The following is a 12,436-nucleotide window of genomic DNA, read 5'->3' as shown; positions in this document are numbered from 1 at the left end:
TCAGAGTATATTATTTCTTTCACACCATACCATCGTCTGTTGTTTTTCTAGCAATGCCCACGAGTCTTGCCCTTCGAATAAATGACGTTAATATCAGAATGTGCAGCTTCATACAGTTGGACGCAGATACTGTGTATATAGTGAAGGTTCATTTTGAAGGGTCATCCTGGTGACCCCTTGGGGAAGGGGGGGAGACGCCCGTACCTTCCCTGGCCTCACCACATCTCAAGCATCCCCAGTCTTGCTTGAGTTTGGGGTGTGTTTGGCTTAGTGATTTTCAAAATTCTTGACTGACTGTCTGGTTGTTCCCCCACACCCCCAGCCTCCTGCTGTGTCTGGTCGTACCTTCCCCACCTTCACCCTCCTGCTGTGTCTGGTCGTACCTTCCCCACCTTCACCCTCCTGCTGTGTCTGGTCGTACCTTCCCCACCTTCACCCTCCTGCTGTGTCTGGTCGTACCTTCACCCTCCTGCTGTGTCTGGTCGTACCTTCACCCTCCTGCTGTCTGGTTATGTTCCTCACCCTCGTCTTCCTCATTAGCTAAATGAGAGTTAAAAAGAAAAAAAATAATGCTTTTCAGTGGTGATTCTAGTTCTCAAAGACCATAAACACTTGACAAATATTTCCCTTGAATTAATTTAATTTGTTAAAATAAATTTGTATGTAGAAAGCACTTTCCCAAGAAGATTGAAACGTCAGTGATATGACCAACGTTATGTTACGCTAAGATCTACAAAGACTGTCCACAAGGTCTTCACATCCTTCTACTCAACATCCATAAACTCTCCAAAGATCTATTATTATTTCCTGGAGACCTGTATCAGTATAAATCTCCAAGTTCATTTAATACCCACTCTGACTCACCCACGTAAGTTCATGGTGTACAGTTACTTATTTTCCCTGTCTGCCACCAGCTTAAATAAGAGGAAAATAAAAGGAAATCTTGTCACGATGTGCGTGTTGGAGGAGTCACAGCTTGTGCAGTATTTGGGAATCATTACTGAGGAAACGTTTCGCCAGCCAGTGGCTTCTTCAGTCCACTACAGAAGAAGATGAGGAAGAATTTGAAGTGATCAGTTACTCAACCTGGAGTCGGTATGTTCAGTCTTGAGAAGTATCTCATTCTTCAACTTGTTGCTTTTCAAAAACCACTGTTATGAATTTCCACTGATGCTGGGGCGTTCCCAATGTGGTTAAATTGCCTTTCGAATTGTCAGGCCACTACTGTCAAATCCAGATTGTTCCCAGTGAATGTTAAGTATTTTTAAATCGTCACTTTGGTGGCCGATACCCTAGCAAGTTGTTTCCTGTAGCCACATTACTCCGAGGTGCCAAACAGTTCTCGTTTGTCTGTATCTGTCTCAGTAAGGTCAGCTTGCTACTGTTTACCTGGAGTTTACCTGGAGAGAGTTCCGGGGGTCAACGCCCCCGCGGCCCGGTCTGTGACCAGGCCTCCTGGTGGATCAGAGCCTGATCAACCAGGCTGTTGCTGCTGGCTGCACGCAAACCAACGTGTCTGGGTTCTGTACACCTTGCGCAATTTTTTTTTGTCTACTGACAATCCATGTGAATTTTTTTCTTGTCTACTGAAAATCCATGTGAATTTTTTTCTTGTCTACTGACAATCTATGTGAGTTTTCTGAACTTTAACATCGCCATAAATAAAATGTAATATCTCACATACTATATGTTATTTATATAAGGCGCAGGGTAATTTTTCCAAGAATTTTTGTCGAAAAAGGCGCGCCTTATATGCCCGAAAATACGGTACTTACGTTACCAGCTGGAGAAGATGAGTTAATTCCTCAGTTACCAGCTGTCATTTGAAGGTTCATCTTCTGGATCACAAGCGCTGATGTGTACATGCCCAAGACCCTCAACAAACAGTAAGAATAAGGACCTTCTTCAGCTGAAGAGGACCTTAGCTGGAGGTCGAAAAATACAGCCAATATTCATTGATGTACTTCTTCAACCGCTGAGTAGCTCCTGATGCAAGGAATTTGATCCGCTCCCTTTCCTTGAATCGATTCTGATTGTCTCTCATTCTCAGACACTATATGACTATATGAGCTAAAGATTTCCAACTTTCCGTGGCTTGTCCTATATATATATATATATATATATATATATATATATATATATATATATATATATATATATATATATATATATATATATATAAAGCCTTCTTTGAACAATGAGGCTTTAGGAAAGGTAGGGGGTGTGTGGACCAAGCGTTTACAGTGAAACATATAGGTGAACGGTGTTTAGATAAGGGTAAAGAGGTTTTTGTGGCATTTATGGATTTGAAAAAGGCTCATGACAGGGTGGATAGGGGGGCAATGTGGCAGATGGTGTAGATGTATGGAATAGGAGGCAGGTTACTGAAAGCAGTGAAGAGTTTTTACGAGGATAGGCTTAGGTTAGAGTATGTAGGAGAGAGGGAGATTATCTCCCAGTAAAAGTAGGCCTTAGACAAGGATATGTAATATCATGGCTGTTCAATATATTTATAGATGAAGTTGTAAGAGAAGTGAATGCTCGGGCATTGGTAAGAGGAGTGAGGTTAAAAGATGAAAAATCTAATACAAAGTGGGAGTTGTCACAGTTGCTCTTTGCTGATGACACTGTGCTTTTGGGAGATTCTGAAGAGAAGTTGCAGAGGTTGGAGGATGAGTTTGGTAGGGTATGTAAAAGAAGAAAATTAAAAGCGAATGTAGGAAAGAGTAAGGTGATGAGGATAAAAATTAGGTAACGAAAGATTGGCTATCAGGTGGGAGGGAGAGAGTATGGAAGAGGTGAATGTATTCAGATATTTAGGAGTGGACGTATCAGCAGATGAGTCTATGAATGATGAGGTGAATCATAGAATTGATGAGCGGTGCACTGAGGAGTCTGTGGAGACAAAGAACTTTATCCATAGAAACAAAGAGGGGAATGTATGAGAGTATAGTTATACCAACGCTCTTATATGAGTATGAAGCATGGGTGGTGAATGTTGCAACAAGGAGAAGGCTGGAGGCAGTGGAGATGTCATGTCTGAGGGCAATGTGTGGTGTGAATATAATGCAGAGAATTCGTAGCTTGGAAATTAGGAGGATGTGCGGGATTACCAAAACTATTATCCAGAAGGTTGAAGAGGAGTTGTTGAAGTGTTTCGATCATGTAGAAAGGATGGAACAAAATAGAATGACTTCGAGAGTGTATAAATCTGTAGTGGAGGGAAGGCGGGATAGGGGTCGGCATAGGAAAGATTGGAGGGAGGGAGTAAGGGAGGTTTTGTGTGCGAGGGGCTTGGACTTCCAGCAGGCATGCGTGAGCATGTTAGATAGGCGCGAATGTAGACAAATTATTTTTAGAACTTAACGTGGTGTTAGAGAGTGAGCAAGGTGATATTTATGAAGGGATTCAGGGAAACCAGCAGGCTGGACTTGCGTCCTGGATATTGGAAGTACAGTGTCTGCACTCTGAAGGAGGGGTGTTAATGTTGCAGTTTTATAACTGTAGTGTAAGCGCGCCTCTGGCAAGACAGTGATGGAGTGAATGATGGTGAAAGGTTTTCTTTTTCGGGCCACCCTGCCTTGGTGGAAGACGGCCAATTTGTTAAAATATGATATACATAATATATATCATGCGTAAATTTGTATGTGTTTATATATGAAAGTTCTGTATATGCAATAACGTGATAAAGAAAGCATGATAGATGACAGTGGTTGAGGTAAATATTAAGTATATTGGTATAACGGGCGAGGTATACCCAGACCAGGTCAAAAAGACCTGCAAGAATTTTGCCCTTTGTTTTGTGGTTCAGTCAGTGAATATTTAGTGATCAGCGTCAGTGTCTGTCCGTCTGTGTGTTCACTGGTGGTACCCTCCCCCTTGTATTTGACCTGTGTGTTATGACTTAAGGGAGAGTCTATCTTGGACCCGCTGTTGGACAAACACTTTGATTAATGATATTATCATAGTGACACTCGCCTCAACATTACACACACAATCTGCATAGAGGGACAGCATGTCAGTATTTTACGGGCCTACTTGCAATGGTGCTCTTTGTGTGTGTATGTATGTATGTGTGCGCGTGTGTGTGCGTGAGCTTAAGCTCCTTGATTCCGCCTGTCAACCTCTGGTCCAGTCTTATGGACCGGGATTCGATTCAGATTGTTAATTATTAAATGTTTGAATTTACATATTCCTGTAAGAGTGGCCTAGATGTATATACTACCTGGCTTTTGACACGACTGACACAAGCCTGCCACTAACAAACAGTGACCTAAGAATCATAAACGGGTGACACATAAAACCAAAGTCATATCTTAAGTGAACGGATCAAGAAGACGACAAATCTTTATACCAGACCTCATTTCGCCCATGATTGAGCATTATCTAGTCTTAATAATGCGAAATGTCCTCAATAAATTCTCACTGAGCGTTATATGTCTTCATACCCAGTCATATCTTCATACATAGCACTGTCTTGTTTGTATGCTAGAGAGTGCAAACATGAGTCACATGAGGACACTAATATTCCACTGCGCCGCAGGTGTGGATGTTGTTAATGTTGCTAACATAGAATAAGTACTCGTAAGTTCCACTGACGTAAATACATTCAACATTGTAAGTGAGGGTGGACAGCCAGAAGCATTTATGCTACACGGAAGTCCCTTAACTGTCTTTCTGACTTGTGTGTTGTGAAGCCACGGCATAAACCCGCTGATGTTTTGTATACAGGAGGATAATACTGCTTGCAGATTGCAAGCGAGTAGCGCCCCCTCAAATGGATGTTGCTTGGCATCTGTGACTGGTCCTTGATCAAAGGATTTGTACCTGACTGTCCTTTCTTTGATTAGAGCCTGTTTGCTTCCCATTATCTCAGGCGTTGTATGACGCTTACTCTCCAGTTATTCGCAATAATAACAAGCGAGTAGCAATGGTCTAAAAGTATTGGTATTCGTATCCCAGGAACACGATGCAGTTGATCATAAACAACCACGACTCATAAAATGCTAAACCGTGTAGGTCATGTAGCACATGGAGTGGTAAAGCCTCGATCCTCCTTCCACCAAGTATGGGACAGACAGGAAGAGGGAGCAGATATCTCAGCACATTGATGAAAGGGATAGTGAGATGAGGATCATCCTTGGTTCGCTTCTAAACCTTCATTAATCCGCATTTCTACTGTAGAGTTTGTTTAGGCTCACTTTCGTAATGTTATTAATATGAGCTTCCTAATATTTCTAGTTAAAATCTCTCACACTTCTGGATCTCCGAAAAGCAGCGGGATGTTAGCGAGAAAAGTGGGATAATTCCCATTTTGTATCATTTTTCATTATCTTTAAAGTAAGTACATCTCGGTACTTGTACGGACCGCATCTATAAACACACTCAATTACCATGGGGACATCACCTCTTCCAGTCTTAAGTCACCGTTAAGATATTTCTCTCCTACGTACCTCTGAGTCTCATTCTTCTAAACTCACACACTTCCTTAATACTCACCACCTCTCACCTCACGCCTCCTAACAGAGTCAACTCCTCCTTACACCTCCTAAAAGAGTCAACTCCTCACACCTCATGAATAAAATCCCCGTCTCGCTTTTATTATCCACATTCAACAACTGAAAATATTCTCTCGATCTTTCCAATTTCTCCGCCATCCAATTTTACGTCTCACCACTTTCACTATTAACTGCCAAGCCCATTTTTGCTCCTCGGACTTTCTCATCTTATTTATTTCTCACCAAACTGCTTCTTATTCTCAGCAACATTGCCTGATAAACAATAATTCAATGTATTATTTTATCTTATTTTGCGTTTCCTCTCCACGGTTTTCTTTTTTACCTCCCCCGTTTTCCTAATTTTTAGGTTATATCTTTTATTTTTTAAATATTCCCAAACACTATTTTTTCTTCATAGTCGCCGTATTTCTTACCTCATAGTTTTCACTCAATAATACTTTGATGCAGTGAATATCTTTATTATGTACAGCAGTAGTAATAATAGTAATAGTGGTAATGATAATAACAACAATAATAATCATAATAATAATGAAAATAATAATTTATAAAATACTGATGAAGGTTCCCACATTAATAATGGTTTTTCATCGATACCATGCCTAACCCTTCTAGGGTAGGGTAGGTGCCTGAGCCCGAGCCTTTAGCTCATAAGACTGTCATTCCCATTTGCTCCCTTGTGGCGGGGATGGCAGACCAGAGAGGCCTAGCTTGTGGCTAGGCCTGGGGACAGTTGGTCCCAAAGATGAGGAGGTACTTGTGCCTCCTCCCATGGGAGACTTAGGTCTCAGACACTCCCTAAAGAGGGAGCCAAGGCCGGGCCACCACTTGGAAAAGGCCCGGGCCGGGAGAATACCGGCTAATCTTTAACTAACTAACTAATAATGGTTTAACTAGTCGGGGTGGCAGAGGCCGGGGTCCCATAAGGTCCATATATCACTTTGCTCCACTGGTGTTTGCTGCGTTGCTCTCTACGCCACGATCCTTGTATGTCATGAAAATCAACCTATATTTCTATGCCCAAGAAAAGAGGAGTTTTTGCAGCGCCCTCTTCATTCACTGTGCCATTTCTGAACACGTTGCAGGAATGTCAGATTTTACTACTGTTATTGTCATTATTATTATTATTATTATTATTAAGCAGCATCAGGGAGGTCTCCCGTGACAGATGGAAGCCACCAACAGCCTGGGTAGAACACATACATAAACACATCAGAAGTCAAGTACTTACCTTAGCCAGGACAGGGAGAGCAGCCAGTAGTGCCGTCAACAACGTCACCTTCATCCACCATTCCATCTTGTAAGGTCTTCCTTTAATGTTCAGCATTTCTGCTAGGACGTTAGTCTCTCGGGGTACACATTTTGTCTCTCACTGGCTAATAAAGAGCTATCAAGTTTTGTGAAGCAGTGGTCATAAATACGAGTCTTTAATGTTGTATAGATGCTCAAGAATATTAAATGAGCCGTGCAATTAGATGGTGATATATGAGAGTCCAGTGAGAGTCCAGGAGGAGGTGCGGGTGTGAGACGCCAGTGAGGAGGAGGAGCGGCTGTGAGACGCCAGTGAGGGGGAGGTGCGGGTGTGAGACGCCAGTGAGGAGTAGGTGCGGGTGTGAGACGCCAGTGAGGAGGAGGAGCGGGTGTGAGACGCCAGTGAGGAGTAGGTGCGGATGTGAGACGCCAGTGAGGAGTAGGTGCGGGTGTGAGACGCCAGTGAGGAGGAGGAGCGGCTGTGAGACGCCAGTGAGGAGTAGGTGCGGGTGTGAGACGCCAGTGAGGAGTAGGTGCGGGTGTGAGACGCAGGGACAGTCAACACAGTAGAGATGACCAATACTACCAGCAGCAGCTACTTGCAACTTAATCCTGCAGTCACATTTGGCCAAGTTACTCCTCGTCTCACAAAATTAGCCTCAGGGCGAAGGTCACGGAAGGAACTTGATTATCCTTCCATCTGAACGGCGTAATTTTCATGCACTGCACCTTGTGTAACAGGATCCTCTTCCTCGAGATTTTAGATATTATCTGAAAAGAGAGAGAGATAGGTTATAAGGGTCAGTTAGGTGACACTCAATGACATTTTCTGATAGTATCTTAAGGAGTTTAAATTATTATGTCTATTGTATTTACCCTTTTATTTAAATGAATATTTAATTTACATTTATCCAAATAAGTAACATACACTTAAAACATTTTCCTAACATTACGAAAAAACATTTGTTAAAAATCAGAGTCATCGTCTGGTGTGCTGTAGCATTCTGACATGTCCGGGAGAAGATGAGGGACTGGTTTTAAGTCTTGATATAAAAAGAAATAAAAAATAACACTGGAATTATAGCAATAAACAATTCTTATTCCTGCCACTACCTAATTCAAGCTTGTTGGATGAAGCTCTTGACTGGCAATATGCAACCTACGCTCCAAGTCGTGTTTAAGAACTAAATCTTGCTTTCCACCTCCAAAGGACCAGCAGCCTCATAATTAGGAGCTAAGGATCCTATCAGCAATCACTAATTTTAGTCCCCACTTTTCATCCCCATGTTTCATGCCACTACACAATCTTACAACAAAAGCGATTGTTGGGACAACGTTTTATAAATGGAACCTTGTTCTACAACGTGTGTCTTGTCTTCGCTATTGTCGGCAGTATGCGAATTAGATAGTCTAAAATGCCTGTAGTCCCTTACGTCTCTCCCACGCCTACCCTATCACACTAACTCCTGCCGTGTCAAATGCCTCTCCCACGCCCGCCTTGACACGCACATGCCTGCCCTGCCACATGCTACTCCCACACTACCGTCTCAACCACACAGCCAGATGTTGCCTGACGTCTTTTCGCCCCCATATCAAAAGGCTATCGATGATCGCACACATCCGGATGAGGCAGGAGGAGCGGCGGTCACCACCGGAGTAAAACCAAGTGTGGGGAGGTGGTGGACGCTGAGATATGTGTTGGTAGCTACTGCTTAATATTATGGTGCTGCTTTGTTTATTTTGTATCACATTTACATTTAACTACATGAACCAATGATTTTGCTCTAAGTTCCTAGCTACCAGTCTAACACACAGGTTTAAATATATACGTACAAACAATCGCAGACAAGCAATCTTAACAATGCAAGACAAGTCACGGGGATGGGGGGGGGAAGCTTTAGCTCAAGTACTTTCACACTTCTCAGTGCGTCATCAGGAGCTGTGCCATTTTGCAAAGGTAGCAACAAGAGAAATGAGGGGAAGTTTTCTCGAAGGATAGCAGCGTGAGTGGTTCCCGAATATATATCTATATATATATATATATATATATATATATATATATATATATATATATATATAAGGTTACTGAAAGCAGTGAAGAGTTTTTACGAGGATAGTGAGGCTCAAGTTAGAGTATGTAGGAAAGAAGGAAATTTTTTCCCAGTAAAAGTAGGCCTTAGACAAGGATGTGTGATGTCACCGTGGTTGTTTAATATATTTATAGATGGGGTTGTAAGAGAAGTAAATGCGAGGGTCTTGGCAAGAGGCGTGGAGTTAAAAGATAAAGAATCACACACAAAGTGGGAGTTGTCACAGCTGCTCTTTGCTGATGACACTGTGCTCTTGGGAGATTCTGAAGAGAAGTTGCAGAGATTGGTGGATGAATTTGGTAGGGTGTGCAAAAGAAGAAAATTAAAGGTGAATACAGGAAAGAGTAAGGTTATGAGGATAACAAAAAGATTAGGTGATGAAAGATTGAATATCAGATTGGAGGGAGAGAGTATGGAGGAGGTGAACGTATTCAGATATTTGGGAGTGGACGTGTCAGCGGATGGGTCTATGAAAGATGAGGTGAATCATAGAATTGATGAGGGAAAAAGAGTGAGTGGTGCACTTAGGAGTCTGTGGAGACAAAGAACTTTGTCCTTGGAGGCAAAGAGGGGAATGTATGAGAGTATAGTTTTACCAACGCTCTTATATGGGTGTGAAGCGTGGGTGATGAATGTTGCAGCGAGGAGAAGGCTGGAGGCAGTGGAGATGTCATGTCTGAGGGCAATGTGTGGTGTGAATATAATGCAGAGAATTCGTAGTTTGGAAGTTAGGAGGAGGTGCGGGATTACCAAAACTGTTGTCCAGAGGGCTGAGGAAGGGTTGTTGAGGTGGTTCGGACATGTAGAGAGAATGGAGCGAAACAGAATGACTTCAAGAGTGTATCAGTCTGTAGTGGAAGGAAGGCGGGGTAGGGGTCGGCCTAGGAAGGGTTGGAGGGAGGGGGTAAAGGAGGTTTTGTGTGCGAGGGGCTTGGACTTCCAGCAGGCATGCGTGAGCGTGTTTGATAGGAGTGAATGGAGACAAATGGTTTTTAATACTTCACGTGCTGTTGGAGTGTGAGCAAAGTAACATTTATGAAGGGATTCAGGGAAACCGGCAGGCCGGACTTGAGTCCTGGAGATGGGAAGTACAGTGCCTGCACTCTGAAGGAGGGGTGTTAATGTTGCAGTTTAAAAACTGTAGTGTAAAGCACCCTTCTGGCAAGACAGTGATGGAGTGAATGATGGTGAAAGTTTTTCTTTTTCGGGCCACCCTGCCTTGGTGGGAATCGGCCGGTGTGATAATGAAAAATATATATATATATATATATATATATATATATATATATATATATATATATATATATATATATATATATATATATATATATATATATATATATATATACACTATAACTTTTCAGAGAATAGTGGAATATAATAATTTTATGTGAGCTGGTGGGGAAAAAAAAAAGGAACCGAACCCTCTGCTTATCACAATAGTAGCTGTCCAAAGTGCGCATATTCTTCAGCAGGGAGGAAGATCTGTATCAGAATAATGTGCATTTACCTGCGAGCCTTTGCAAAGGTGCAGAATAAGAGGTGGTAGAGCTGGCAGGTTCTGGGAGACCCAGAAAACATGTGAAGTGATTGAGAGAGAGACATATAGAAAGAGGGAGTGAAAGTCGCTCAGGCAGAATGGTAAAGAGCAAGAAGTGAGAATAAAAGAAAGTGAACAAAGATAACAACTAGACTGATAAAGGGACTAATAAAAATTTTTACTGCCATAAAATTGCTTGATGGTGTCACTGACAACACTACTGCAGGGTGTTACTGCCAACACTACTACAGAGTGTTACTGACAACACTACTGCAGGGTGTTACTGACAACACTACTGCAGGGTGTTACTGACAACACTACTACAGGGTGTTACTGACAACACTACTACAGGGTGTTACTGACAACACTACTGCAGGGTGTTACTGACAACACTACTACAGAGTGTTACTGACAACACTACTGCAGGGTGTTACTGACAACACTACTACAGGGTGTTACTGACAACACTACTGCAGGGTGTTACTGACAACACTACTACAGAGTGTTACTGACAACACTACTGCAGGGTGTTACTGACAACACTACTACAGAGTGTTACTGACAACACTACTGCACGGTGTTACTGACAACACTACTACAGAGTGTTACTGACAACACTACTGCACGGTGTTACTTACAACACTACTGCAGGGTGTTACTGACAACACTACTGCAGGGTGTTACTGACAACACTACTGCAGGGTGTTACTGACAACACTACTGCAGGGTGTTACTGACAACACTACTACAGGGTGTTACTGACAACACTACTGCAGGGTGTTACTGACAACACTACTACAGAGTGTTACTGACAACACTACTGCAGGGTGTTACTGACAACACTACTACAGGGTGTTACTGACAACACTACTGCAGGGTGTTACTGACAACACTACTACAGAGTGTTACTGACAACACTACTGCAGGGTGTTACTGACAACACTACTACAGAGTGTTACTGACAACACTACTGCACGGTGTTACTGACAACACTACTACAGAGTGTTACTGACAACACTACTGCACGGTGTTACTGACAACACTACTGCACGGTGTTACTGACAACACTACTGCACGGTGTTACTGACAACACTACTGCACGGTGTTACTGACAACACTACTGCACGGTGTTACTGACAACACTACTACAGGGTGTTACTGACAACACTACTGCACGGTGTTACTGACAACACTACTACAGGGTGTTACTGACAACACTACTGCACGGTGTTACTGACAACACTACTACAGGGTGTTACTGACAACACTACTACAGGGTGTTACTGACAACACTACTGCACGGTGTTACTGACAACACTACTGCACGGTGTTACTGCCAACACTACTGCACGGTGTTACTGCCAACACTACTGCACGGTGTTACTGACAACACTACTGCAGGGTGTTACTGCCAACACTACTGCACGGTGTTACTGCCAACACTACTGCACGGTGTTACTGACAACACTACTGCAGGGTGTTACTGACAACACTACTGCACGGTGTTACTGACAACACTACTGCACGGTGTTACTGACAACACTACTACAGAGTGTTACTGACAACACTACTACACGGTGTTACTGCCAACACTACTACAGAGTGTTACTGACAACACTACTACACGGTGTTACTGACAACACTACTGCACGGTGTTACTGCCAACACTACTACAGAGTGTTACTGACAACACTACTGCAGGGTGTTACTGACAACACTACTACACGGTGTTACTGACAACACTACTACAGGGTGTTACTGACAACACTACTGCACAGTGTTACTGCCAACACTACTACAGAGTGTTACTGACAACACTACTACACGGTGTTACTGACAACACTACTGCACGGTGTTACTGACAAAACTACTGCAGGGTGTTACTGACAACACTACTGCAGGGTGTTACTGACAACACTACTACACGGTGTTACTGACAACACTACTACAGGGTGTTACTGACAACACTACTGCACGGTGTTACTGCCAACACTACTGCACGGTGTTACTGACAACACTACTACAGGGTGTTACTGACA

The 12,436-nt window shown here is 42.8% G+C and overlaps 1 protein-coding gene across 3 annotated transcripts in view; it reads right to left on the bottom strand.

Annotated features, from left to right (window-relative positions):
- The window catches only part of LOC128695849 (uncharacterized), a 166,935-nt gene that overhangs the window by 129,566 nt on the left and 24,933 nt on the right, over window positions 1-12,436 (bottom strand). For all 3 annotated transcript variants that reach the window (XM_053786740.2, XM_053786738.2, XM_053786739.2), the window contains exon 2: window positions 6,748-7,538. In XM_053786740.2, coding sequence (XP_053642715.2) covers window positions 6,748-6,843 — 96 coding nt within the window. In that variant the 5' untranslated portion in view covers window positions 6,844-7,538. The remainder of the gene's footprint in view (window positions 1-6,747; window positions 7,539-12,436) is intronic.

The sequence above is a fragment of the Cherax quadricarinatus genome, chromosome 41 (genome assembly GCF_038502225.1).
Source record: "Cherax quadricarinatus isolate ZL_2023a chromosome 41, ASM3850222v1, whole genome shotgun sequence".
In the NCBI taxonomy this organism is placed as follows: Eukaryota; Metazoa; Arthropoda; class Malacostraca; order Decapoda; family Parastacidae; genus Cherax; species Cherax quadricarinatus.
This window is presented reverse-complemented; position numbering and strand designations above follow the sequence as displayed.